The following is a 27,630-nucleotide window of genomic DNA, read 5'->3' as shown; positions in this document are numbered from 1 at the left end:
TCTCTCTCTCTCTCTCTCGATACCTCCATAGTACAAATGGAAGCAAGAGGCCGAGATACACCGCGGAGTATAGCGTAAGTCTTTGTAGCATGTGAGAGGGTCGTCTGGGGGAGGGCGTAAGCTAACTGTGGTAGCCTGTGGATTCAACTTCAGGGCTGGAGGGCGAAAAACGAAAGCGTCTGGGCTTGCTCCAGGTTTTGTTGCAAGTACGTATCGAACAGCGGGGGTGCCAAGTGGACTTCCCTCCCCCCGAGCTAAGAGGTGTGTGTGCGTGTGCATGTGTGTGTACATGCCTCCCATCAATCCTGATCGCGGATGTACATAATCCCTTCCTTGCGTGGATAGAAGCCATCAGGTAGGGTTGGTAAGTGACGGCGCGTACTACGGTGGTAGTGAGGTAGCCCGAGAACTGCTCGTCATGGCCTAAGCATGGGGATGGCGTTTGGCCTGCATGCACGGGTGTTTCTTTTTGGCCGTGACCTGCAGTCGTAGGTGTTGCTCAATAAGAGACATTGACCCTGTCCTGTCTTGGTGTCGTATTAGTCCGCATCCATGTAAATCTTCGAGGAACGCCGTCTGAATATAATAATTGCCGCTCCCCCACCACCGGCAGACCCGTATTTACACTTTTTTATTTTCCTGCGTCCGGACTAATCTTCGATCAATACTTCCTGGCCCCCATCCAATGCAGTTGAACTTGTCCATGTTGACGTTGAGTGGTGATGCTTCGATGTTAGCCAACCGAGCCACAGTGTCCGAGCTTCCCAGTCGCCGCTTACACCTACGGTCGTGTGACCTCCGCCCGTCATAGACCGGGCCCCCGTCGTGTCTCCTACTTTCACGTGAGACACGGGTCGACCTTGTTCGGCTTATTTTGTTATATATCTGGACATTTTCCATTTTGTCCTGATTCTACGGCATTGTCGGTCTTGTCGATATCATCAACACCATGACTAGTGATTCCGAGAACGCTTCAGCCTCCGGGTCACCCCCGGCAGACGTCCCGGCGGCAGATGCGAGCGCCTCAAAGAAATCGAACTCCCCGACGCAGAAGAAACGATCCGACTCGACGACTGATGCGAACGCAGCAGGCAAGATCACCAAGAGACGGGCAGCACGGGCATGTGTCTCCTGTAGAGCACGCAAGGTGCGATGCGATGTTGTGGAAGGAGCCCCCTGTGGAAACTGCAGATGGGACAACGTTGAGTGCATCGTCCAAGAGAGTCGCAGGCGAAAGTGAGCATCGCGAATACCCAAGCCCTCTCCTTTCTCTCGTGAGCTTTCAGAAGCTTCAGTTGCGTCATCTTCACATGAAAGACAGGCGACTACCCCAAAAAGTGTCTGGGATCAATTTCAGGTACCAGACCGTTACTGACACATGTATCCATGCAGAAAGAACATTTTTGCGCCGGCATCATCAGCGTCCGTGGGGCACGTGGCCGGTGCCGAGGCACTTAGAGCCAAAGGCATCAGCCCCAATCCAATCAGCATTACCAGTGCAGATGTCCGCCGGCCGAGCAATGTTTCTGCAATCTCGATGAGCGGGATTGAAAATGGCGCTGGCGGCGGCTTGATGGAGCCGTTGGACGGTCATGTTCCCCATCTGCTCTGTACGTGTACTCCGCGCCCCCTTTGTGCCACCCGCCCCACGCTCCATCACATGCAAAATACCCCGACATTCTTAGACTACCCCAAAATCTTGTTAGACCACGAGACTTGCAATCTGACCTCCTGCAGATCAACGCTCTGGGTATCGACCAGATGCCGCGGCTCTATTGTCCAAATTGGGCGATAGCAACAATCGACTGTTGTGGTCGAACCCTGTTTTGAATCAGAAGTCACTGTTCGGAGACATTCGAACCGCCCAGTTTCTCGACACGCTCGAGCAGCCCGATGCTCTCGCTCAGCTACCGGCGTTCATCAAGCCTCTGCCAGCGAAGATCGCGTCCGAGGATGTGAAGTATCTCCATACGAAGGGAGCTCTCACGCTCCCAAGCATGCCTCTACAGAATGCTCTTTTGCGTGCATACGTTGAATATGTCCATCCGTACATGCCGTTGCTGGAATTGCATGACTTTCTGAACATGATCAATGCGCCTGACGGACGAATGGGCCAAGTCAGCCTCTTTTTGTACCAGGCTGTCATGTTCTCTGCAACTGCATTTGTCAAGTCAAAGTATCTCAGCGAGGCGGGCTTTGCCAGCCGGAAGGCTGCAAGGAAGGCCTTCTTCACAAAAGCAAGGGTGAGTTTAGAGCCGTAATGATGACCACTTGGCCCGTGATGCTAATCTGATTAGCTCCTCTATGACTTCGACTATGAGTCCGACCGCCTGGTTCTTGTTCAGGCTCTGTTGCTTATGACCTACTGGTATGAGACGCCCGATGACCAGAAGGACACATGGCATTGGATGGGTGTTGCCATCTCACTGGCACACACTATCGGCCTCCATCGCAACCCGGCGAACGCCAACATGATTCCGCGCAAGCAGAAGCTGTGGAAGAGGATCTGGTGGTCATGCTTTATGCGCGATAGGCTCATCGCTCTCGGCATGCGACGTCCGACGAGGATAAAGGATGAGGATTTCGACGTGCCGATGCTCGAGGAGAGTGATTTCGAGATCGATGTCCTTGCAGACGACAATAATCTCCTGCCCCCGGAATGCACTTTCATCCGCGATATGGCGATGCAAGAGGAACTTGCGCAGCTGTGTGTGCAGAAAGCCAAGTTATGCGTGCTGATCAGCCACATGCTCAAAGCCCAATACTCTGTATTGATCCGCGACCGAACTCGTCCAGAGAACACCACGAACAGCACCATGATGCTCTTCCCGAACAAGACGCTCGACAATATTGATAGCGTCAATAGTGTTGACTTTGAGCTCAGTGCCTGGCTTGCTGCTCTCCCACCGACATGCCAGTACCGCCCGTTGACGCCAATGGACATCGAACATGGGAGGTCGACTCTTGCAGTTCAGAGAAATCTGCTGCATATGGTCTACCACACAACACTTTCAGCCTTGCATCGGCCACAATTTCTGCCATCTCACCCGCTTCAGGCACCGACTGTATCTCAGCAGGTGCAGGAGATGTCACGCATGAGGGTGAGAGATGCCGCCACTCAGATTACTCGCATGGCAGCCGAGCTGCACCGCTTGCACCTTGAGCGATACCTCCCCACCACTGGTGTCACTGTCATCCTTCCGGCTATGATCATTCATCTGCTCGAGATGAAGAACCCTGTCCCGGAAACCCGCGAGAAGGCGGAGAAGGGCTTTGAGCAGTGCATGCGAGTTATGGTCAAGCTTCGTGAGATCTACGCCGCAGCAGACTTTGCCACGGGCTTCCTTGATGCAGCGCTACGAAAGGCGGCCATTGAGATGAACGCAGCCACTGCGTCGGCTGCTATGGCGGCTGCGGCTGCTCGCCCGACAATCGTTAACGGTGTTGCTTTGATTCACCCAGAAATGTCCACGCCGCCGCCCGAGAACGCGCCGTACCTGAACTCGACAGAGACGGACGCCTTTCATCAAAATCGCTCGTACATGTCCAGGGCTGTAGACACGCAGCTAACTCCGGGCGTTGGAGGACATTCGCCGCCGCCAACGGACCAGGATATGGACTCTCAGATCGACATGACCCCTTCAGCAAGCGGGTCCTCGGACGCTGCACCGATCGATATGGACATGGACCTGATCGGCCACAATGAGATCGATTGGAACGCTGTCACGGGTGGAAACTTTGACTTCGACCAGTGGCTCCAGTTCCCGGCCGAGGGCGTCAACAATTCAGATGACACCTTCATGGGCATGTTTGGTGGGGCTGGTGGTAATGCGAAGACGGCCATGAACTGGGCTGCGCAGGCCAGTCAGATGGAGATCGACAAGCCCGACACCACAAACGGGATGTCTATCACGGCGCCGGCTTGAGATTGTATACTTAATTGACGGTGAGCTGTGAGGTCGAGTTTTATTATTAGATATTTAGATGTCTGGATTTATATAAGACGGCGTCTGGGGGAACTTGGGACGAGAGTCCTCTAGGACTTGAAGGGATACCATATTTTGGCGTTCAGAATGGCAAATCAAACGACGAATGATGTATATAGAAAGGTACATGTCGTACTCGGATTTCGGACTTGAAGGTATTTAAAGAAAGCTTTACATTATCTTTCTGGCTGTGCCTGTTTCGTGCATATGTTCTCTCAAGTTTGTGATGAGGTTATGTCTCGTCTACGCGAATGTCTCCCGTTGTCTACCTGCACACGGTGTTTGACAAAAGTTCGGTCCAGGGCGGGAAAGGCTGGTTAGTGCAGGGTCGCTATATTGCTTCTGTTTGTACTACCCCTGTCAGCCCTCGGTAAGGTAGCCAGGGGCAATTACAAGAGACACTCCACATGACTTTCCCTAAGTTATCAACTTGTTGAGTGATGGTTGTCAGAATCGTATGAGAGGCTCCATGATTGAACCCAAATCTATCATAAAGTGAACGAGCAACACCCTTTGCGGCTAGTTGCTCGTAAACTGAAAACGAAGATATTCCGACTTGAGATCTACGTTCGGGCCGGCGCAAATGGCAGGTGGATCTCTGGGGGAGGTGCAGGTGCAGGTGTGGCTTGAAATTGTTAAGAGACACCAATGACACGGCGAGGTGAGACAAGTGAGCGGACCCCTGTCTTACTGTCTTGGTGTAGTGTAGCTTTGCTGGCAGCGCATGAAGAAGCAGGTGGGCGCGCAATCAGAGATAGGATTAGTTCAGAGCAAATCATTTGCAAATCTCCATCGCCCAGGTGAGGCTTGGGGAGTGTCGTCAACCACTAAGTTCAGTTACGACAACGACTGCACCACCGCCTTCTTCCTTCCCTTCCTTTTACCCTGCCCCGTCTCGCCGGGGTCTTCTTTTTCCTTGAAACAGAGCCGCTGCATCTGCAGTGCGCGTCTCCCGCGTCAAACGTCTCCTTCCCCTCATTTTTGTCTTCCTACACGTCGTGTCGTTCTTCAGCTTCGCTCTTTCTGTCTCTTGTTTGATATACTCTCTCATTGGCAGCGTCGCTTGTCGTACGCGGCTCCCACATCTCGATTTCTGTTGGACAATCCGCCGGTTCCTGCCTGGCTCCTCCCTTACCGTCACACCTCACCATCTGCGCCAAGCCGTTGGCACCGACGACCATCCTCGTAGCAGCGACCTTGTGCTGGCCTGACCCTGCCTTGTGTCACCGGTCAAGTTTCGGGCACACGCACAGCTTACAAGACGTGCTTTGTCTGGAACAAAGCGGTGGGGATAGAAGTTGCGCATTTTTGTTTGCGAAGGCGCAGCTAAAAGACCGTTACGGAAGCTCGCCCATGACGCCTTGACGACTATGGGCTCCTACCGGTTCTTCCCAAACGTCGCCAACTACGCCGGCTCATAAAGAAAGGGTCATGTCTCGCGAGCCAGCGATTCAACGAGGCACTAATAACCAATACCAGCAGCACCCGAAGCCATCATGAACGACACACCTCGCCTCCCCCACGCCGGGCGGCTGATTCCCTCGAGCCGACAATATCGCTCGACCTCACAGTCGCCTACGCGCCAACGGCAGGTCTCCGATGACCTCATCTCCCATCTGTCGCCTATGAACGCCATCGAAGCTTTCCGTACCCCCTCGGGTTCCCTCAAAACCTGCATGGACGCAGCTTCGGCCACCGAACAAGCGTTTGCCATGCGGGCTGCTCTCGCCTCAAAAAACATATACGAATGGCTCGACGAACTTGAAGAGTGGCCATGGCCAGAGGAAGGCGGTTCCACTGGCTTTGAAGCCCCAGCTTTGAAGAGGCGCAAACTATCATTTGGCAGAAGCAATGGGCTATCCAAAGAGGTGACCGCCCGGCCCTCGACTCCTACCAAAGAGACCAAAGAGACTGTTCATCTAGGCAGCCTTCCAGCGGCGGATGTGATGCGGTACGAACAGCGCATCGACGAGATACATCACGATATGGAGGAGCTAGATGTTGAGGAGATCAAGCACCATGTTTTACACAATCACATTCTTCCGTTATCGAGACCGGGAACACCTATGTCAGATAATCGGTCGGCGACATCGTCATACTCATCGTACACAAGGATGGATGATTTAACAGCCACTGTCACTGCAACGGTTGTGCAGGCATTACCCAATCTGTCAAAGTTGACACGGCTTATGAACACTTGGACCGTTCGGCTCGCTGTCTTACGCAGGGTCCCTTCAATGTTGAAGTCTCTGTCCGATGCTGAAGTGGCCATTAAATCTGGTTGGAATGCCATCGAGCTTGCCGCTAAGAAGAAATCAGATAATCCTCAAGAAGAGATTCCAGCCGGATCCGCGACTTCAACGTTATCACGAAAGGATTTCGAGATCATGAAACTCGTCCTGGAGAAAAAGGTCGCTAAAGCAGCCAGAGATCTCGACTATATGCTTGATTCGCTGGAAGGACGCGAAGACACTTTGCCGGATGAATGGTGCGATCGTATGGATGCGGTCGAACATGACTACTCTTCGTGGGTTGCTGCATGTGAAAGGAAGATTCAAGAAGCACAGTGGGCGAAATCGGTCGAGGCAAGGAACCTGCCATCATCAAAGCCTGTCGGAGACGGAAATAAAGTAAGAGCTCAAGAGATCAAGGCTGTTGCATCGCAAGAACCAGAAAAGGGCATCAGCGCGGAGCTCAGATTGGATGACAGCATTTCCTCAGGGCAACCTGCCGATGCCGCCACTCCAACGGATACTCGGATCAACATCAATCCTCCCCACGCAACTTCTTTGTCACTGACTCAGTCAGAGACCAAGCGAGGATCTGAGAGTCTTTCTCAAGGACTGAGCAATCCCGACTCTTCAGCGAATAACATTCCTCAGGTTTCAACTGGCGGCGCACTTGACGAAGAGCGTGGAGTTTCTCGCTCCGAAGAAACGGTTCGCCCTGAAGACCGAGTACAAGGTCAGGATGCGGGTCAAGCTGACAACCGCTCGGATGCTGGAGAGACTGACAGGTCCCTGCAGCCTGATTCTCTCATTTCATCCATCGAACAGACGGACCCATTGATTGAGGCCCCGAGCTATAGCTCGAATATTCGTCCAGAGCACATTCCAACGGTTCAGATCTCGCCTGCTAATACCGCATCACCGTTGAAAGTGGAGGATGCCAATCAGTCCTTTCACTCAGACTCAGATTTCGATCTGGACTATTCAACACAAGAGCAAGGTGGTGAAATGGATAGGGAGCTTTCTCTTCCTCCTCTAAACCACCAAGATAGCAGGCCCAGTACGTCAGCCTCAGACACGTCTACCGTGATTCATCCCCTCAGCCGCTTTAGAGAGTCCTCTAGCGAGTTGCCCGATTTCGTGGAGACTCCTGAACTGCCTCACATGCAGAACACCGAGGAGTTCCCAAGCGATCGCATTAGTCCGCCAAGTTCTCCGCCTGGTTTCAGAACAAATACTCGGGCGTCCTCAGTATCTTTCATAGATATGCCGCCGTTGGCCGAAGCCTCTGATGATGATACACCGCCAAAAACGCCATTAGACTCGTCTTTCATAGACGACGCCGACTTTTCACAAGACATTGGCAGTCCAAGCAAGATGAGTCAGGCAAGCAATGCCGATGATCAGCTTCAGCAACAGATTAGTGAAATATTGGAGTCCATCCCGGCTAAGATCCATCTTTCATCGCAACCTTCCGCCATTAATCTAAATCCTCCAGATATACAATTACCATACACAAAGCCAAGACCGGTGGATAGATCTGTTCGCAGCCATTCCAGTCTCTCATCTAGAGCGTCAACACCTTCTTTCATGCTCGCACCGGCATATGCAAGAAATGCTCGGCCAAGGCATCAACGCGGGAACCAGGAAATTAAGCTGTATCATCTTTCCAGATCTACGGGCGAACCACCGATCAAACTCTTCATCCGCTGCGTTGGTGAGAATGGCGAGCGAGTGATGGTACGAGTCGGAGGTGGCTGGGCTGATCTAGGTGAATACCTGAAAGACTATGCCAGTCATCACGGACGGCGGTCAGGAGCCGGTAATGAAGGAAAGGTAGAGATTAGAGATCTCCCTCGTGTTTCTACCGGACGCACAGGATCGAGCCCGCCCAGTCGACCAGCATCAGCAATGGACTCGCCCATAACCCCGCTTAATGTGCGGAAGACTCGGAAGAGTGTGGGCGAGGAAACAGCTGGCTCTCGACTTCCAAAGACACCGCTTGCCACAGCACTGTTTTCCTCGGATCCTCCTTCATCTGGCTCGACGCGATCTAGGTCGAGTTCTCGTCTTAGTTGGACGGAGGAGGATAGCTCACTGGGTATGGCCGGACCTAAAGCCAAAAACATTGAGATGAGCGACGAGAGCAAAGCCTGGGTGGAAAGCGTGAAGGAGAAAGTCCGAATCGCTAGCGGCGAACGGAAACCATCTGAGACTCAAGCAGAAGGAAAGTTTGGGGAGTTAGGAAAAGTTGGCGGCACTAAACGTTTATTTAGAAGAGGAGCTGGATGATACGGCCTCTTCTTACCCTTTACGATTTTAAAGATACAGATGCATTTTTTTCTATGGCATTCGGTTTTCTAGCATGGCATGGGTTCGGCCACAAAATACCTTTCCTTTTTCTCTCTTTGCAGGCTTTCGATCTTTTTTTTTTTTTTTTTTTGGCTGAAGAGGCCACTTCATAAGAATACCCCATCGTTTACTTAACTAGTTTTAGTCATTCAGAGCTGACTTCAGCTTACAAAAAATATACCAATATATTCAAAGCCCTTGTTGAGGCTATGAGTTGTTTATACTAGGACGTCATGTGCTGCTTTGAGTTGTGAATTCATACGACGAACATCATTGGCTCATAAGTTCGTTTATCCGTCCCAAGCAAGTTAAACATGGTTGACTTGTGTCATTGCGGCACTGCCCTACCGACTGCCTTGTGAAGCGCGGATTTAGAAATGCGAAAGTCCGAGAACCACACTATAGCGTCAGTTAAGAAACCTCTAACCCCGCTGAGCGCTGAGGCGTTTAGAAATTCGGGTCCAGCTTCTGCGGGTATAAGTATATTCGAGTCGCAATCATCATACTTGAGCTCATACTCAAACATGGTATTCAAGGCTTCAAGCATATAGTTGCTCGATAAGCCTTGGAATCACAATTGTCAGAGTGCAGACTTGAAGATGGCATCTGAGAAAGCCATAGTCCTGATTACAGGTACGTTCACAATATAGCTTACTAAACCGTTTGGTGGAACTGATCAGACCACAAGGCGCCAACCAAGGCATTGGGTATGAGACTGCCAAAGCTCTCGTGCTGACCAAGTCGCCCGCCGGGAAGCCATACCATGTCCTCATCGGCTCCCGCACCTTAGCCAATGGCGAACAAGCTGCTAGCGAGCTAAACGCGCTCCTGGAGCGTCAGGGTTCAGCCGCCGCTCTTCAAATAGACGTCACGGATGAGACGTCAGTCGCGGCGGCGGCGGCGCAGGTTGAGAAGGAGTACGGTCGCCTGGATGCTGTCGTGAACAACGCCGGGGTGATGCCGCACCCGCCTGTCCACGGCGGCGTCCTTGCGGCGCTGCGCTTTGGTCTGGATGTCAATGTTATCGGTCCGGTTATGGTGACAGAGGCGTTCTTGCCGCTCCTTCTCAAGGACGAGGTGGACGATCCTCGGCTTGTATTCGTCGGCACCAGCATGGCAAGCCTGATTGGCGCATCAGACCCGGAGAACCGATACTATAAGACTGTGCTAGGCGGGTCGCCGTCCGAGTACCGCGCGTCCAAGGCGGCGGTTAATATGCTGATGATCGAGTACCACAAGAGATATGGCACAAGAGACACGGCAGATAGCAGTACGCCGGGGGCGGGCAAGAGAGTGCGGGTGTGGACAGCGGATCCGGGTGCGACTGCGACGAATTTCATGGGTCCGCAAGTGAAGGCCATGGCGATAGCCAATGGCTTACAGGGTCCGGAGATGGGTTGTAAGGTGCTTGTCAGCTGCATCGTCGGCGAGAGGGACGGACAGGAGGGTAAGATGGTTGGGGTGTATGGAGTATCAGCTTGGTGAACAATACTAGGGGCTATATACTGGTGTCGATTTCACAATGCTCCCTATTGGATGTCTTTTGTTTGAGATACAAAATTAGTCAATGCTGTCATGTCTGCGCGACTCTCCCAAGTTATGTAGCAATAATCTCCCCCAAGAGCAACACATGCTTCACTGCCATCATGTCCAATGGTGTAACCGTGTAAGTATCCTCATGTCATAGATGTGCTTACATGCGACTAACTCGCACTCCAGAGCTCTAGTAGGCACTCCGCCTGCAGCAAGCGGTCTGAGCTAACAGCTTCTTTCTATGAACTGCTTGTTGTCAGTATTAGCATCCTGCTGACAATTGTAAATCTTATATCTCGCCAAGCGTTGACCGATGGATAACAGCCAGGCGCTCGGGATTCTTGGCACGTGGGGTGAGATAAATCCTATCTAGGACCTGGCACTCTTGGGCCTTCGCAGCGTTGGAGGCGCCCGTTTTTCGGGGATATTAGATAGTATCGATGGGGATGCAAGGCTGTCAGTTCTGACATCACCGTGATGTTAAGGCTAGCAACCAGTCTCGTCGCGATGGGCTGGTTGTTCAAAGTGGCTAATTTGGAGTAATCACGGCCAAGTCTGCCAGCCAACCGTGCGGCCGACATTGAGAACAACTGACAGCTTATACAGTCGAATGCCCTCATTATTAACAAAGTTATCACCACGAGACAGCCAAAAAAAACCTCCCCCGTTGATCCAATCCATCGCGCCGCCGACTAAGCCTTGTAGCTCATAGGGCTTACATCGGCATGCCGGACGCACCGTAGCGATGTTCCGTCCCCACTCCGCCGCTGCGCCTCTTGGCCCTTGTAGTTTCCCGATTAGGTTTACAATATCGGAATCCTCGCGCCTCATTGGCTGCTTTTGCCCAGGCACTAAGGGGCTGTCCTGCGTAAGGAGCACTCCATCGCCACGGCAAACGATCCTCGCGCGTTACGCTCATCTCCCCTATCAGGTAACGTCAAAAGCCCGGCCGTGATGAACAAGTCATCAGTTTGTTTGAGTCATGGATTGTTTGATTGTGTCTCGATACTATAGACGCAGTAGCTAAATTCAGGCCTCTACTTAGACACTCACACTGAAGAGTATATATAAGTTAGCGGCCATCTGGCGGTAGATGAATGAAGTTCTCAACGCACTTGTCAAGCATCGTTTGGTAAAATATTGGGGATACTAGAACTCTTTAAAATATGACGTCCCCTTCTTGGCTGCCCTCGTTAGAGAGTCTTGCCGCCTCCAACTCCATCAGGCTCGTCAGGCCTTCCGATGCCGACTTCGATGAGATCAACCTGTGCTACATCCGGCGGCCGACATGTCAAGCAGCGGCTATCGTCCGGCCCAAGAACGCCGAAGACGTCTCGACGCTCATCAAGTACTGCACCTCCCACTCGGCACCATTCGTCATCCGCTCGGGGGGACATGATTCCTCAGGCCGCTCGCAGGTCGCTGGGGCCCTGGCCATCGACATGCGCGAGATGAACAAGACCACGATCTCTGCCGACGGGAAAACGGCCAAAGTCGAAGGCGGTGCCTTGCTCAGCCAGGTGTCCGACGCACTGGGCGAGGAGAACCTTGTTACACCCGTCGGGATCATCTCGAGCGTGGGCTACATCGGATGGGCAACGGGGGCCGGCTATGGGCCGTTTGCGAAGAGTCTTGGGATGGGAGTTGACCAGATCCTCGCGGCGAGGCTGGTCAACTGGGAGGGAGACATCATTGATGCAGATGAGGAGCTGCTCAAGGGGCTTCGGGGTGCTGGGCCTACCTTTGGCGCAATTGTTGAGCTTACAATCAAGGTGTATCCTCTCGATACGGTGAGTGTGATAAACATCATCATCAAGAAGGATCCTACTCTTCTGAGATGTCGTGCTGACAATGAGCAAAGGTACTCTCTGGGTTCGTCATGTACGATACCTCAAACTTCGAGACAACTATCAATCAATGGTTTGACGCCTTCAACAAGCTCTCCGAAGGCGCAGGCATACCACCTACCCTTTCAATTCAGCTCGCGGTCATAGAGGTCCCCGGCCTGGGCAGGGTGGTAGCTAGTATGGTTGTATGGACATCGCCAGATCAAGACGAAGGGCGGCGGTGGGTAGACAAGATCGTGTCTATGGGGAACTGTGTCATGCAGAATGTTGCACCTAATAAGGTGGGAGACTACCTCCGTGGAAACGACAGCGCCATCAAAATCGGCTCTTGGGGTCGCAACAACACCGTCTCGGTTCGGGCGTTCACTCCCAAGGTCAGTCAGATCATCCGGAAGCACACAGAGACACTTCCTGGCGGCGTCGGCTTTGCCAGCCACTTTCTCAGCGGCCCATCCCTTGAGCCGAACGAGCAGTCGGTCTTCGGCACGAGGGTCGAGCACATCGTGCTCGAGATTCTGTCTGCCACGCAATATGAGACAAAGATGGAGGAATGTATAGCGTGGGGTAAGGCATTTAGAAAGGACCTCCTTGAGTCCGCTCCCGAAGATGTCGTAGGCGCTGGGTTTCCCGCTCTTCTCACAGCAGAAGAGTCAGACTTGCGTAAGATCTACGGGCACAAATACGAAGTATTGATAGCATTGAAGCGAAAGTACGACCCACACAATATCTTCAAAAACACTATACCAAGAATAGAATGACGTCGAGTTGGTGGACTACCAAACGATCATACGGGAAAGGAATAGGTTCATACTCCAAGTTAGACACTATAGTCTTTGATATTCATGTAGGAAATGAGTCACCAGCAAGCATTCCGAACCAACTCCGTGAAAACTTGGCCCTAGGTCCTACTCGGCATGTGATACTTGGCTGTACGGCTTTGGTTAACGTAGCTCAGGCCAGAATAATTCATGACATGTGGCTCTGATCGAGCAAGTGGTGAAGTTGACAGGAAAATGCCGAGTCCACAAGCCCGGAGTAAGAGTTCGGATTCATGCATCCGCATGATATTGTTATCGCGATGCCTGCCCCTATTATCGAAGCATGCAAACCACATGCGAATGAGATATACTTTTTGAACGGTAACTCCGAGAAGAGCAGACTATGAATCAACGCTCGGTCGAAGCTCGGGCCTCCTACAACAGATGTCCATCCACGGCGTGTGACCGAATTACGGACATGTGCTTGAGAGACCATTCAGGGCCAAGAAGCACTACCGGACCGGAGACGTGCTAGAGCGGTGAGACATTTGACAGGCTCATCTGCATCATATGAGATCTCATTAGTGAGATGCGGGGTCGTAGCCGCAATGCAACACCGACCGGGCGGTCTTGGCAGGCCAATATTGGATTTTTTGTTCGTAAGGCTTGGCCATTCTGTGTCACCATCCGTGAATGAGCTGCAGTATATTCGTAGCGTTCAGACTATCATGCAGCACGATAATAAATCGCCTTTCATAGCCTGGTATCCGGCATCCTCCCGGAAGAAAGTGTTGAGGTGAGGCCCTAGGGTCACGGATTTATGATTGGCTGAAGCACCAAAACCTGGAGACTTGTCAGATGCCAAGGAACGTCTCGTTGAAGTTCCTGTATGAAAGGATAGAGTGGTTGAACCTTGACTAGGAGCTTGGAGAAGCCAAGAGGAGCTTAGACCAGCCCTTTCTTTGATACAGGTTCTTGATTACAAGCTGGTACGGTCACTGCAGAGCATGTAACGGTGATCCTCGACCCTCGCCCACACAAGAATTGAGTCTGGGGTAAGGCGACTACGAGGATTATGGAGCCTGCTTCGCTGCAAGCATGGCATTGAAGATGTACACGCGCTCCGCGACGATCCTTCGGCGGCCTATCCCAGCAGCAAGAGTAAGCCGTTACAAGTGATGTGTTGTTTGGTGCATGCCAGCTGGACTGATCACATGGGATGGGACTACTCTGAGGCATGTGCGGAGATGCAAGACCAAGGCACACGCTAGGATGGGGTACCAGAGGCTTGACCCTACTATTGAAGAAGTACCGGCAGTATGTGTCTGGAATCGTTGCAGTACGAGATACGGTATGAAGGGCGTTGTTGACCCTGAATCTCAGTGCAGTGTATTATCGCTCAAGCGATGAGGAAAACATGTCACTGTACACGAAAATTCTGAACAGACGTGCAGGCATGAGCATTCCCAATGCTGTTGAAGGAGGCCCGTCGACGATCTTGGCTCTCTCTTAGCGTCCATAGGATTCGGCGATATTATGAAGCATTGAGAAGAGTTGTTTGAGGGCGGTGGAGCTGGCGGAGACGAACCACGCACATCAGACGTAAGTGAATCCTTGTTTCATCCGGACACGAACCGTGGCCATCGTTGATCACAGGTCTGTGATCGGGAGAGAAGGATTATGAGTGGAAGCTCGCGCCGGCGCTTGATGAAGCTGACGCAGAGGACCCCAGGTGAAAGGTTAAGCGGACATGATGCCTTGCCACAAGTGGCCTAGAGCCGGGAGGGACCTGGGGCGTTGCAGCGCTAATTGCCGGTGCTAGGGTGTTAATGCAGGACCATCGGGCAAAGTCGGAGGCGTGTTTGAAGCCTTGAAAAATAAGGGATCCATGCAATTATTTGCTTGTTAGTTATTGAAGTCAATCCGTTGACCGGTCTCTGTTCACAAGTCTATTGTTCTTGCTTTAGGAACGAGTTCTTCATGGCGCCATGCCATAAAACAGCGCGTGGGATGCTGGAGGGAGAAGGTGATCTCACCCACACAGAATCGGCAGATGTCTCCTGTTTTTCGAGAGGCTGACCGAGAGCCTGGCACTTCACCGTGGGCTTGAGTGGGGGTAGCTTAAGGAGGGAGGATGACAACGTGGAGGACCGGGGGGCTTCTACGCAGGCCCCGGCGACCGACCTAGAAGCTGCAGGCTAAGAGCGCCGGAATGGAACCCCGAGAAATTCTCAACACTTCCAGTGCGGTTCGGGTCGCCTGTGACAACCCCTAATCTAGGGGAAGGTATCGTAGAAAGTTCACTGGCCTTCTCTCAGCCGCTCCTTGTTTCACTCGCTTCAGGGCTGGAACCCTTGGGTCCTCGTTGCATTTCTTTTTCCTATGGAAATAACGCGTGAAAGCTCGAGCCTGAGGAGCCATTGGGAGATAATAGCGCAACCTCTTGAGGAGCTCTGCAGAGTCAATGGGCAGACAGCGACAGACACTGGTGCGGAGGGGCCGTAGGGCGGTGGTGGGCCGTGAGGTTAAAAGGGGTGCGCCCAGCTACTGCGTCTCTAGAATAGAGCTGCAGGGCTAGTCGAAGTAAGAAGCTGCACTTGTCTTCCCGGGAGCTCGTGGTGGTGGGCCGCCGTGGTCCAGTTCTGGATAGCTCTTGGGTTGGAGTTGCCCAAAGAGACATTTCAGTTTGATTGATCAAGGGAACGAGAGGAGTCGGGTTTCGTCCGGTAGGCTTAGCATTGATACCTAGCACGAATTAGCGTCCACTGCATCCTGCTCTAGAGTAGAGTACGGTGACATTGTGTTTGTTTCTGTCCGGTCGGTCTGTGCTGCCGGACTTGAGATGGATCGTGGATACCCACCGGCGGACGGTCAGGACATCAATGGCTCCATTTGGGCACTTGTATCCCACAATTATTTTCGAGGACGAACTCTCAAAACGGCCTGGCTTAGGAATTGGGCTTAATAGTACAGTAGGACCGGAGGAGAATTCAAGATTGAAGATTAATTAATTGAAGCTGCGGGGGCCTCGAAAAAGAGACGGTGAGTCTAAGGTAACGACTGCGATGGTAGGTAGAGATTGATCGGTGAGTCAAACCGTAGTCGGAGGAGCTCTCTCTTTCTCATTAATCGTAGTCTCACTCACCTCAACCAAAATGGAAGCTACATGCACCTGCTGTCTGTCGTAATTGCTTCTTCGCAGTTTCCTCGTCTCCCACTCTCGCTCACTCTCCGGCCTGGGTCCTTCCTGCCCGTTCCTGTCTGTTTTCTCTAGACTGACTTGGTCTTGTTCTTGCCGTCTTTCCGGCTTGTTAATCTATCCTGTTTCCTCGCATATAATTTTTGTTGATCCCAGTTCCCCCAACGGACAGGGTGCATACGGGATATTATCTTATCCAACTTACACACGCCTCCCTGTTGCTCTTGCCCCCCAGGCTTGGGCATCACCCAATTACCCTCTGGCAAATTGCAACCTCACCCTACCTTAGGCCAAGGCGCAGGGTCGACCTCTACCCACGGGGACTGCCCGAGGGGTCGGTAGCACAGCGCACCATACCTATCATAGGTATCAGACCTGCTATACAGTACCAGTACCTAGACTGTTCCAAGGGCGTACCTGCGCCTCTTCCCTGTCGCCTGCTCCGGGTCGTTTTCTTCTATCAGAGGCGCCCGGTAGTCTAGATGCGCCTTGAAACACGCGACGAAACCGCCTGACAAGCCCTTGTCACAGCTGCTGTTGAATTTGCCCTGCATGGGGTCAAGTCTCTCTACCTCCGCCGGGCTGCCGTCCGCTGTGGCCCGTCGACGAGGCCATCGCGCAGAGCTTTTAAAGAGACTGCTAATCGCTGCTAGCCGTCGACCGACGGCACATCGAGTGGCTCCATCTGCATCTGCATCTACTACTCCAACAACTAACACCACCACCACTTCTGCTGCTGGTTACGGCACTCCTCCTCCTCCTCCTCCTCCTAATAAACCCGCACTCGGCCTGCTCATCCAACCATTGCTTGCAAGACTGCAATTTCTGGCTGCCTCCGCCTGGTCTCCGGTCCTCTTTTCGCTCCTCTCGTCTCCCCTCGGCCCTTTAGCACATGCAATGGTGCCAATGGCGTCGTATGCTTTCAGTACTTCCAGCTCAGACATTAGCACGCCCCGGTCCATTTCCCCATCCGCCTCTGTAGTCTCCGGCCGCTCCTCCCAGTCCTCTATATCTAATAAGCGCATGTCCATCTCCAGCCGGCGCATTTCCCAGTCCAACCCCATGGCCTCAGTAGACATCACTGCCATTGAGGAGCGCATGAAGATGGCTCAACTAGACCAGCTCCGCGGCTACAAGCAGGACACCTTTGGCGAGGTCCAACAATACCGCTCTACCGACTACATCGCCAAGCATGCTGCTGGCGGCTACCAGGTCCTGCGGGAGCCTCTCTGGAACAAAGGTACGCCTACACCCATAAACGTGTAATACGCTGCCGTCACCTAAACTCCTTGCCCATCAATACTGGCATTGCTCCTCACAAGAGTTGCGCAACTTGACCTTCATGTCGTTATGTCTCACTGCTAACCAATATTCGTGATAACTTAGGCTTGTCCTTCAGCCCTGAAGAGCGTATCTCAAGAAATTTGACTGGCTTGATTCCCCATGTCATGGAGGATCTGTCCAAACAGTGCCAGCGAGCTCTTAGAATGATTCGATCTCGGCAGACAAACATTGACAGATATCTATACCTGTCGTCCATCAAAGACCAGAATACGGATCTTTTCTACCGCCTGCTCATCGACAATGCTCGTGAGCTCATGCCTCTGGTCTACACCCCGACCATTGGCGATGTCTGCCTGCAATACTCCACCATTTACACTCGCCCCGAAGCTCTGTACATCTCAATCAAGCAGCGAAAGTCGATTCGCACCATGCTGCGAAATTGGCCGTACCCCAATCCCGAGATTTGTGTGGTCACGGACGGAAGCCGAATTCTTGGCTTGGGTGATCTTGGTGTGAACGGTGTTGGCATTCCTGTAAGTCTTAAACGAGACCCCGCGATTGTGTTCTTGGCGTCTGTTGCGGGCGGTTTATTAATGACCTGCATTAGATCGGAAAGCTATCTCTGTACACTGCAGCCGCTGGTATCCACCCTGAGAAGACCCTCCCCATTGTTCTAGACTGCGGTACTGCCAACGAGACCAATCTCAAGGATGAGATGTATCTTGGTCTCCGGTGCAAGCGCCCTTCTGTTCAAGACCAGCAAGACTTCATGGACGAGTTCATGGAGGCTGTTGTGGACGTCTTTCCCAACATGGTGGTGCAGTTTGAGGATTTCGAGTCCGAAAAAGCGTTCAACTATCTTGACCGTTACCGCAACAAATATAAGTGCTTCAACGACGACATCCAGGGAACAGGTGCCGTTGTGTTGGCAGGGTGAGTACTAATCAAAATCAAGTCTCGTGACAAGCAGCTGACCGACTCTAGTTACATTGGTGCCGTCAACCTGTCTGGCGTGCCCCTTGAGGAGCAGCGTCTCGTCTTTATGGGTGCTGGTTCTGCAGGTGTTGGTGTTGCTAAGCAGCTGGTGGAGTACTATACTCGACGTGGTCTGTCCGAGCAAGCTGCCCGCGACAAGTTCTGGCTTGTCGACACCAAGGGCCTCGTCACCAAGGATCGTGGCGACAAGCTCGCCGAGCATAAGAAGTACTTTGCTCGTTCGGATAATAACGGTCACCAATTCCGTTCTCTGGAAGAGGTGATCGAGTATGTCAAGCCCACCGCCCTGATCGGTCTGACCGCCACTTTCGGTGTCTTCACCGAGTCGGTTGTCCGAGCTCTCAAGGCATCCGTCGATGCTGGTGGCCTCAGCCGACGACCCATCCTGTTCCCGCTCAGCAACCCTCTCACCAAGGCCGAGTGTACTTTCGAGCAGGCTGTGACTTGGACTGACGGAACTGTCATCTTTGCCTCCGGCTCTCCATTCTCGCCATTGACTGTCAAGGCCGCGGACCACACCATCACCTACCACCCGAACCAAGGCAACAATGTCTATGTGTTCCCCGGTATTGGTCTGGGCGCTATCCTCGCCAAGGCTACTCGTGTCACTGACGAGATGATCTACACCTCTGCGGCTGCTCTTGCAGACTCTCTCAATGCCGAGGAGTTGTACAAGGGCCTCATTTACCCTCGCATTGAGCGCGTGCGAGAAGCCAGTATTATCGTTGCCCGCGAGGTCATGAAGGCTGCCCGTCGCGAGGGTGTCAGCGCCCTCCCCGAGGAGCAGTGGGTTGAGTGGGAAGAATGGGGCGATGTTGCCCTGACCAAGTACATCACACAGCACATTTACGATCCGCTCACTTAGACGCGCACAAGGAGTGTACGCGACGTAGTAATGAGGAGGTACACACGGGGTTGCCATTATCCGGTGCATGGGGCATTTTCTCTTCCGGCCATTACAAAACAGGGCGGCTGTTTTTTTCTCTCTTTCTGTCTTCATCTTTCCTGTCCGGAAGGATATGATCGCCATGATTCCCCCAGACGCTTGGACGTCTCATGATCTTTATTGATCATTTCATGATACCAGCATGCAAATAGGATTTGCAGGCAAAGACTGGATCTGCGATAGATAAAAATGGGTGTGGGTCTCCTAACACTGGAGGCCCGGGGTTAGATAGCTACATGGTCATACCATACCATGCAAAATAGACGACGCATGTCTTGTTTACTTGACACTTCAGTACTTGTGCCCCAAACTTCAGAAATGTGACATCATATGCTGAAATTCGTTACAATTCATTCATGATAATACATACGTCCAGCATAGCCAGCTAGCGTAGTAGCTCGTCGTTGCGTCAACCCCATTCCCAAATGATGTTCCTGCTTAAGATTTGTTATACATGCCGCGAGGCACCCCTGCAATTCAGATGCGTCTATTTTGCACGATTCACCTCCGCAAATTTCTGGTTTGCTTTTTCCAACTGCGACTGAGCCGCTTTGTCCAGAGCCGCGTACCACTTCTTCAGCGTGGCCATGTAGTCGACCTCCTCGTCATTGAGCTCGATCGGCGGCCCGCGGATCTGGGCCAGGCCGTCGTTCTTATCGAAGACCGCCCAGCTCGAGTCGTCGTGGCTGCGCAGTCCGAAGCCTTTGTCCTTCAGCGGAGTGACGGTGAAGTTGCGCAGCAGGACGGCATCGCCCGGCTTGATGATGGGCAGGAAGTCCTTGTGCGCGCGGAAGAAGTGGACTTCCACAACCTCGGAGGGCGCTATTGATGGATCGGTGACGTTGAATGACATGATGTACTGCCTCGGGCCGCCTTTGGCCCTCGACGGGTCAGTTGACTTCGTTGTAGCCACGGCTGCAACGTCGAGCTCCTTGTTGTGGTGGGACCACAGAAGCTTGAGAGATATGCAGTCGGGCATCTCAACCGGTAGTCTCTTAGACAGATCAGACTTGAGTTGCTCAGCGAGCGGCTCATGCTTCCGCTTCGAAGGCGACTTCAAGGCGGCCCTCGCAAGTTGCACACTGTTGTCGTCTGCCTCTGGCGTGGCGCTTTTCCGAAAACTCATAGACCTAGTACGAGTTGTTCTGGGACTGATAGGAGGTTGTTCTGTTGCCCGTTTCCCGCGCTTTGAGGAAATAGCAGCTCGGGCAAGTTGGATACTGGGATCTACAGGCGGTGGTGGTGCTGCGCGTGACCGAAGCCGTCTCGTACCAGCTGCAGGTCCGTCCTGCTCAGCCTTACCTTCAGTCTGAACTTGTACGGCTTCTACAGGTTCACGCGCGTCTTGGTCCTCTACCTTCTGTGAAACAGATGAGGGAGCAGCTGCCAAGCCCTTCGGGTTTTCAGACCAGTCATGGCTCTCTGTGGTTGATTGGGTTTCTGGCACAGGTGTCTTCTCTTTTGACACATGGATTGCCCCTTCGTCAGGAGGCGGTGATTGTTTCGCACCAACCGCGTCTGTGTTCTCCAGGGCCTCGTTAAGCATTTGTTGGTCCTGGCCATCCTTTGCATTCGCTGACTGAATGATTTCACCGGTCATTTCCATGTCCGCGGCAGTTGCTTCTTGATGCTCTTCAATTACTGCCAATGTGACGCTTTCGGAGCTGTATTGTGGCTCAGATATTGCCACATGCTGGGTTGGTTCGACCACAGACATGTCTTCCTCAGCAATATCACTTAGACCTGGAACCATCTCTGCTGGCGGCTGTAGATTGTATTCTGGCGATGTTGTCACCTCATCTATCACTTGCAGCTCAACTTTCTCTTCTTCCAAAGGTGGCGAGGAGTCTCGGTTGTCGGGAAGCTGAGTCTCACTCGGTGTAGGCAATTGATCGCGATCATCGTCTCTTGTCGGCTGACTTGATCCGAAGTCTGTCGGGATGAAATCTTCCTTCGATATGACTTGTGACGCAAATTGCTGCGTCATGGGAGGGGATGAAGGCAAAACTTGATCATCGTCCTGTGCCCTATCATAAGTACGTATCATCAAGCTGGCATCTTGTACCTCCTGTGCCATATCTAAACCCAGTTCAACGGTCTGCTGAGCCATTGCAGTCCCGTCTGCCATGGCTACATCTTGAAGAACTTCTGGATGATGCTCCGTGACTTGGGAATCCGCATAACCCTGTGCACTATCTGCCATGAGTATATCCTGCTCTACATCAGCAGTGTCTTGCTGCTGCTGACCCGTTTCCTCGTGTGAGATCGTCGCATTTTGTGACGAAAAATGCTGTGGACTGGTGGAAGTTTGGATGATATGTTCAGATGAATCTTTCGTCACTGGATGCGCATATGCTTCAGCTTCAGTTGACAAGGCAATGGACGTTGACGGGAGCAATTCTGCTTCCATATCAACCCGTGTCTCCTCGACAATGACGATCTCCTCGTCTTCCTCTGCCTCTTCCTCGTCCTCTTCAAGTTCGTCCCCATCAGCAGAGTCATACTCCTGGTCGCTCTGTCCAGAAGCGCCACTTCCTTCAGCATCTTCATCTGCTTCGCTGCCGCTTTCTGGCTCAACATCGTAGGATGGTGATTCTTCCTTCAGGTCTGCGTTGACGTGTGAAGTTTCGTTGGCGGCGGGTAATGATTGACTCTGTGGTTGGAAGTTTGCGGTCGGCGAAGTTCCATGTCCTTCCACACGGGCTCCAATCCCTGCCGGGGTGTCATATTGATCCCTGGAGTTAATTGCAGTTGGCTTGTTGTCATCCTCATCCTCCGAGTCTGATATCAGGTCAATGACCACGGGACCGCTACTTTGCGCAGGAGGAGGTGGACCTCGAGAGGGAGCTGCGTAGTAGAGAGGCATACGTTGCGGCCCTCTATCATCGTCCTCTTCATCCTCTTCCTCATCTTCATCATAACTGCCTTCTTCATCTTCGTCATAGCTCCCTTCTCCGTCCTCATCTATCAGCTCTTCATCCGGATGTGGTCCGTTTTCTTCCTGGGATTCGAAACCCTCCTCATCATCTTCAACATCAGCATAGTTTCTCATATCATAGTCATCTCCGACCTGATCCTCGTCATAATCTGCTTCTTCTTCGCTACTTATGTCGTCTTCTTCCTCTTGTAGATCGTTTTCAGGTCCAACCAAAGCTGGCTCTTCTATCTCTCCTTGCCGATACAAAGGCTGGTCTGACGCTGCTTGAGCGCGCAGCTCCTCTGACTCCTGATCATTTTCGGCAAGAGTCTCTTCGTCCGGCTCGCTTCCATTCGAACGCAAATCCTCCTTGATTGCATGATGGCCGTCCTGTGCTGGTATAGGCGCATCGACGTCGATGTGGGCCACAGCATGCTCGTAATCCATGGTCTGTGCATCAATGGGCCATAGTAGAAGTTCTTGTTGTTCAGATGACTTGCGACGTGCAAGAGGCTCTTGATCTGTCTGCTGCGGTTCTAGAGCATAATGGTCCTGCCGTAAATGATCTCCAATGCCAAAGTTTCCATGCACATCCCCAGGAAGATGACTAGTTGCTGGAGGATGTTCCAGATATGTCGCAGGATAAGCGTCCGGTACGTGATCAAGGCGATGCTCTTGATGCGCCAGCGTCTCTTCTCTGACTTGGTTGTAGACTGGTTGGGATTGATGTGAAAATCCGAACCTAACCTGATCTCCCATGGACACTTCTGGATCGCCAAAATTAGGGTCCGCCATCGCAGCCTGAAAACGTGGCACGTTATAATCATCCTGTTTAGGGATGATGGCCGTAGTTCGAGAAGCTTGCTGCGCGTTTTGACCAAAACCATAAGTCTCAGGCGTACTTTGCATCAAATGTCCATGTTCTGCCGCTGGGTGGTTGATAAACCCCGGATGTTGGGTTTGCACGCCCATATCTGTACTCGGGGCAAATATATCCGCCATCGCATGGCGCTCAAGAGGAGATGATGGTTCAGGTGGGAAGCCATGTCGTACATTCGGAGTGGATGTCATAGGAGGCAGCGGTGTGAGCTCTTCTTCTACAGTCTGACATCCCTCATCCGTCATCTGAGTTCTCTGTGGCTGAAGGCTTTGCACTTCGGCTTCAACTGCTTCTGCCTCTGGTGAGGAACTCGCTCTGATCTCAGGCTCTGGACTGGGCGTGGCAGATTGATATCTCCACCGACTGCCTCCAAAAGAAAACCTAGGCTTCTTGCGGCCCTTACCCCTCACCCCTCCATCTTCTTCGAATTCATCGAAATCTGTTTCGAGAAGAGCTCCGTATGAAACCCTTGCCCTTTTGATGAAAGCTGGAGAAGGGTATTCGCCTGTCTCAACTCCATTGGGAACACGACGAGGCGGTGAAGCCATTCTCATTTCAGGTATGGGCTCAGGAACTGCAGGTTCCTCTTGAACCGGTGGCGCGGTCTCGATGGGCTCGGGAGCGTCTGTGTGGTAGATATTTACGGTCCTAGTCTCTTCAGTTTCGGCTAGTTTGGCCTGTAGCATCATGGGTTAGCGAATTTTCCACCAGAATAGCAAGCTTATGTCATATAACTCACCTGGAGGATGATCTTGTTTGAGAACTTCAACTGCCAGTCAGAGCGCGACCCCGCTGGTCTGGCGGGCGCATCGTCCTTCTCCCAGCCGACGCCGTCCAAGCTCAGCAGGACCTCATCACCTCCTCCGAGGTTACAGCCCGCAACAGCTTCCGCGCTGGCGCCGTTTAACTGAACCCGTATGAGACCTTTGGCGCGTCGCAAACGGACGTCAGGCTCCGCGAGGAGGAAGGCTAGTGACTTGTTCACTGAATTGTAGGGCCAGGTAATCGTCACTTCTCCGCGAACAACGCGCTTCTGTGACTCTGTGAGCTCGGGGCCCAGCTCTGCAATCGGAGTCGCTACGCCGAACGCCAGCAGCTGCGCGACGTCCTCCCCGTTGTCCGCCATGTGAAAATGTTGCTTTGGGCCGAGGGATGAGCGGTGGATAGCATCACTCAATTTGGCGAGGGTCGCAGACGAAATAGCATCTCTAGTCACTTGTAGCCACCCAAGGTTCGGAAGCGGGTCTGTGATCCCGCGTTTTGTAGAGTTTGAGAGTGGGTGTCGAGAGTTTCCAGTGGGCGTCTATGTGATGCTACTACCTCAACCGCCGCGAACAGCTAAGGTCCACCCCAGTTGCAACACGCGCAGGGCAGCTTGATGAAGCGCGGCCACTTTAGGCAGGCGGTGAGAGCCCCGATCATGTAGAGTGTGGCAGAATTCTGATTGCATGGATCCTATCAGTTCTTATCCCGATTCTCGGTATGGGTGTACCCGCAGAGCACGCCATAAAGTTCCGCATGCTGCATAAGGTGAGAATGAATGTGGTAAAGTCACCATTCTCTCTCTTTTTCTCTTGTCAGTCTTGTACAGTGGAGTTCAGGTTCAGTGTCCGCATTTTGGTGTGGAAAATGTTCTAGAATAAGTAGTGGTAGGGCTTTTAGACAGTGTGTAATGAGTGCACCGAAGTACTCCTGTAATCGGACGCTTAACAGTGGCGCCTGTTTTTGGCGCCCCCGGAACCCAGGTACCCGGCGCCTATTTCATCTTAAAATAGGTGTATAAGTCATAGGATGACCAGGCACCCGGCCCTGGGCCCCTGATCCCCAAATCCCCAGTCCCAACAAACCCCCTACCGTTTTTTTCCCTGGCACTTTTGCCTTTTGCAAAAGCCAGAACAGGCTCGCAACTTGGCGAGATAGCTCCTCGGCTATCCAAGTCTCAGCACGAGCAGATCCGTTCTATGATCCTCCAAGGGTTCTCGAACAACAAGATTGCCGAAATTATCCCTTGCACTCCCCGCGCGGCCCGCAGAATACGATCGACATACGCGCGGTTCGGAACAACGACCGTGCCTGCGAGTCGTACCGGCCCTGATCCTAAGATAACCCTTACAATGCTAGATGCCCTTTCCACTGGCTGGCTAAAGAGCCTGATCTGGATCGGCGTAAGATGGTCTCTTTAATAAGGGATAAGTTTGAAGAGGAAGTATCCGTTAGAAGAGCGCTCTTCTCGCAGCTACAACCTCTGATGGCCGTTCATTCCTGATCCATCACATCTTCATAGCTATCAAGCACCTCCATACCCGTGATTTCGTAATAGATGTCTTTAGATTTTGCCGCCATTCCACTCCAACATAGTATTGACCCACTCCTTGAAGACCGTCGCATCAATTCTTACCATCGTGACATTCTCACTCTCATCTTGTATTCCTACGAACCCATCAAGAGTGACAGGGGCATCAATGACGGAATGGTAGAGCTTGTTGAAATGGTCTCTCAAGTCTTCCCACTTTTGGAGCTTCTTGTCAGCAATATGATTGAAACCGGCTCCTGCTGTAGCTTGCAATGCAGCGGGTATCATTCCAGCTACCGGAACTCCGGTGAGTCCACCGAAGACGGTGTCGAGAATAATTTTCCCGATTTTGATTCTCTTCGATAGGTCGTCTTTCCCCTGAAGAACGTACTTTCGGATCCCCCCCATGGTTAAGCCGACTTGTATCCCCCTATCTCGATCATCTGTCCAGTTTGGATTGGAGAGCATTGTCTGGAAAAGGTTGCCAAGATCCTTCCTTTGATTGTCGTCAACATTGTCAGTGTGTCCAATCAGGAATGCAACAATGTCGCCCATTCGACTCGCCGAAACCGACGGGTCTGAACCGCGGCCATGATGCTGGTGGGCAATGCGGCGTGCTGTTGCATGGACAAGGTACGGAATGTCTTTGACAGTCAGAAATGGCGGTTGGCAGAAAATTTGTAGCTCTCTCATCGTTTCGGGAACTGCCAGGCCAACGAGCTCTGAGAATAAGCGACTGTTTCCTCTCAATGCCACGGCGATGGCCATCATGGACGCGAGTGAGACATCGGAACGCCATTCCGTGCCTGGAAGTGGCCTTTCCGCACAAATAAAGTCCCCTTTAGGATTGACAACGCAAATACTTGCGCGGTGCCCCGCAAGTTTCTCCAGCAGCTCACGGCGGGTTGGTCGGCTGAGCGAGTCCAATGCCTTAGGATTCAGAGCCTGTACCTTGATGGAAGTTGGACGATCTAATGCCACGTCAAAGATCGTCTCGAAGCCATCTTGTGTCCATAACTCGCCGAGGTCTGACGATTGCCTTGGTTTGCGCCGTTCAAAGAAACTCCTAGTTCTGGGGGAGGTCAGTTCGCCCAACGTTGTTTTGAGCCAGCCATTAGCATCGACATCATCCAAGATCAGCTTCTCCCCACTCTGGATGAAGCCGTCATTTGCCATAGAGGAAACTGCCTGGGCGGACAGAGCGACAGCGGTTTCATTATCGTCCTCCCGCGAGGGAACGTTCGAGACGGTTGTTTCAGCTGGCTCAGCACCGCTCAAAACCAGGCGGCGTCTCTTCACTGCCTGTGCTAACTTCCGCAGGGCAGTTTCTGTATCGGGCCACCCAAGACATGAGTCTGAGATGCTAATGCCATACTTCAACGCAGCCTTGCCCTCTGGTGGCAATAGCTGGCTGCCTGGGAAAACAAACTGTAAGTTTTGTCGGTGCTATATAACGACTGAACTCACCTTCATTGATGTTGCTTTTCATCACAACTCCTAGGATTGCCAAGTCGCCACTAGAGACTAGAGTTGCGGCAAACTCAACTTGTTTCTCGTATTCGTCCACGGAGTTTCCATGGCCGCAATCTAGCATGAACTGCTTCCGACAACCCGCCTTCTCCAACTTTGTCTTCACCTCTTCAATGTCCCCAGCATTATAATATCCCGCCAGGACCAAAAGGCAATCCTCGTTGCCGGCGGCCTCAGCAATGGCAGTTAAACCTTGTGCAGTCGTTGACAAGAAATTCTGCGGTCGTCGAGAAGCACGTATCGCATCAACCGAAATGCCAACAAAGCCTTCACTTCCGTTCCTGAATGCAACGGGAAAGGGGAGACCGCTCGCAAGCCGACGATGTAGCTCGTTCTCCGTAGCCCTCGGGCCTACTTCACCAACTGACACCAGCTCTGCCAGGAATACCGGATATATAAAATCTAAAATTTCGGCAGCAATCGGTACACCCTTTTCTAGAATGTCGACGAATAGCTGTCTAGCGATCCGTATACCTTTGTTGATTTGGAAGGTATTGTCCGCATTTGGGTCGTTGATGAACCCATTCCACGCACGACCATTTCTTGGATTTTCAACGTTGCATCTCATGAAGATCAAAAGGTCATCGGCATGTTTTTTCTGGGCAGCCTTCAACAAGTCGCTGAACTCCAAGGCGGCGGCAGCATCATGAATTGTGCATGGTCCCACGAATACTAGTAAGCGGTGATGTGGGTCAGTACCGTTAAGTGCAGAAACAACCTGGTCTCGACCTGTGACCGCCGTCTGAAGGTGTCGAGCTGCTAGCGGAATCTCGGCTCTAAGGAGCGCTGGTGGCAGTAATGGATAGTAGCCGCGAGCTTTATTGTTCAGCCGCTAATGTAGTATCAGATTTAAAGGTAAATCACCTACTTCGCCAGTCAGG

General features: G+C 52.4%; 6 protein-coding genes across 6 annotated transcripts; 4 read left to right on the top strand and 2 right to left on the bottom strand.

Moving 5' to 3' along the window:
• Positions 1-1,997: 1,997 nt before the first annotated feature.
• On the top strand, positions 1,998-3,926 carry UCRPA7_3066 (putative cutinase transcription factor 1 beta protein; the record flags this gene model as incomplete). Its single annotated transcript, XM_007915551.1, has 2 exons — positions 1,998-2,243; positions 2,298-3,926. The coding sequence occupies 2 exons, from the start codon at positions 1,998-2,000 to the stop codon at positions 3,924-3,926; spliced, it is 1,875 nt and encodes a 624-aa protein (XP_007913742.1).
• A 5,239-nt stretch (positions 3,927-9,165) lies between these two features.
• Positions 9,166-10,328, top strand: UCRPA7_3065 (putative short chain dehydrogenase protein; the record flags this gene model as incomplete). Its single annotated transcript, XM_007915582.1, has 4 exons — positions 9,166-9,199; positions 9,255-10,013; positions 10,172-10,232; positions 10,286-10,328. 4 exons carry the CDS (start codon positions 9,166-9,168, stop codon positions 10,326-10,328), a joined length of 897 nt encoding a protein of 298 aa, XP_007913773.1.
• Positions 10,329-11,265: 937 nt separating this feature from the next.
• UCRPA7_3064 (putative d-lactate dehydrogenase protein) lies at positions 11,266-12,704 on the top strand (the record flags this gene model as incomplete). The annotated part of the gene is made up of 2 exons (XM_007915638.1): positions 11,266-11,889; positions 11,961-12,704. 2 exons carry the CDS (start codon positions 11,266-11,268, stop codon positions 12,702-12,704), a joined length of 1,368 nt encoding a protein of 455 aa, XP_007913829.1.
• A 4,261-nt stretch (positions 12,705-16,965) lies between these two features.
• Positions 16,966-19,048, top strand: UCRPA7_3063 (putative nadp-dependent malic enzyme protein; the record flags this gene model as incomplete). The annotated part of the gene is made up of 4 exons (XM_007915534.1): positions 16,966-17,143; positions 17,290-17,720; positions 17,795-18,120; positions 18,172-19,048. 4 exons carry the CDS (start codon positions 16,966-16,968, stop codon positions 19,046-19,048), a joined length of 1,812 nt encoding a protein of 603 aa, XP_007913725.1.
• A 568-nt stretch (positions 19,049-19,616) lies between these two features.
• On the bottom strand, positions 19,617-22,493 carry UCRPA7_3062 (putative 3-dehydroshikimate dehydratase protein; the record flags this gene model as incomplete). The annotated part of the gene is made up of 1 exon (XM_007915575.1): positions 19,617-22,493. One exon carries the CDS (start codon positions 22,491-22,493, stop codon positions 19,617-19,619), a length of 2,877 nt encoding a protein of 958 aa, XP_007913766.1.
• Positions 22,494-23,647: 1,154 nt separating this feature from the next.
• UCRPA7_3061 (hypothetical protein) lies at positions 23,648-24,052 on the bottom strand (the record flags this gene model as incomplete). The annotated part of the gene is made up of 1 exon (XM_007915615.1): positions 23,648-24,052. The coding sequence occupies one exon, from the start codon at positions 24,050-24,052 to the stop codon at positions 23,648-23,650; it is 405 nt and encodes a 134-aa protein (XP_007913806.1).
• Between the last annotated feature and the right edge of the window lie 3,578 nt (positions 24,053-27,630).

This window comes from Phaeoacremonium minimum, assembly GCF_000392275.1.
Source record: "Phaeoacremonium minimum UCRPA7 unplaced genomic scaffold PA7_03_scaffold_222, whole genome shotgun sequence".
Taxonomy (NCBI): Eukaryota; Fungi; Ascomycota; class Sordariomycetes; order Togniniales; family Togniniaceae; genus Phaeoacremonium; species Phaeoacremonium minimum.
The sequence above is the reverse complement of the archived record's forward strand: the minus strand, read 5'-3'. Positions and strand labels throughout refer to the sequence as shown.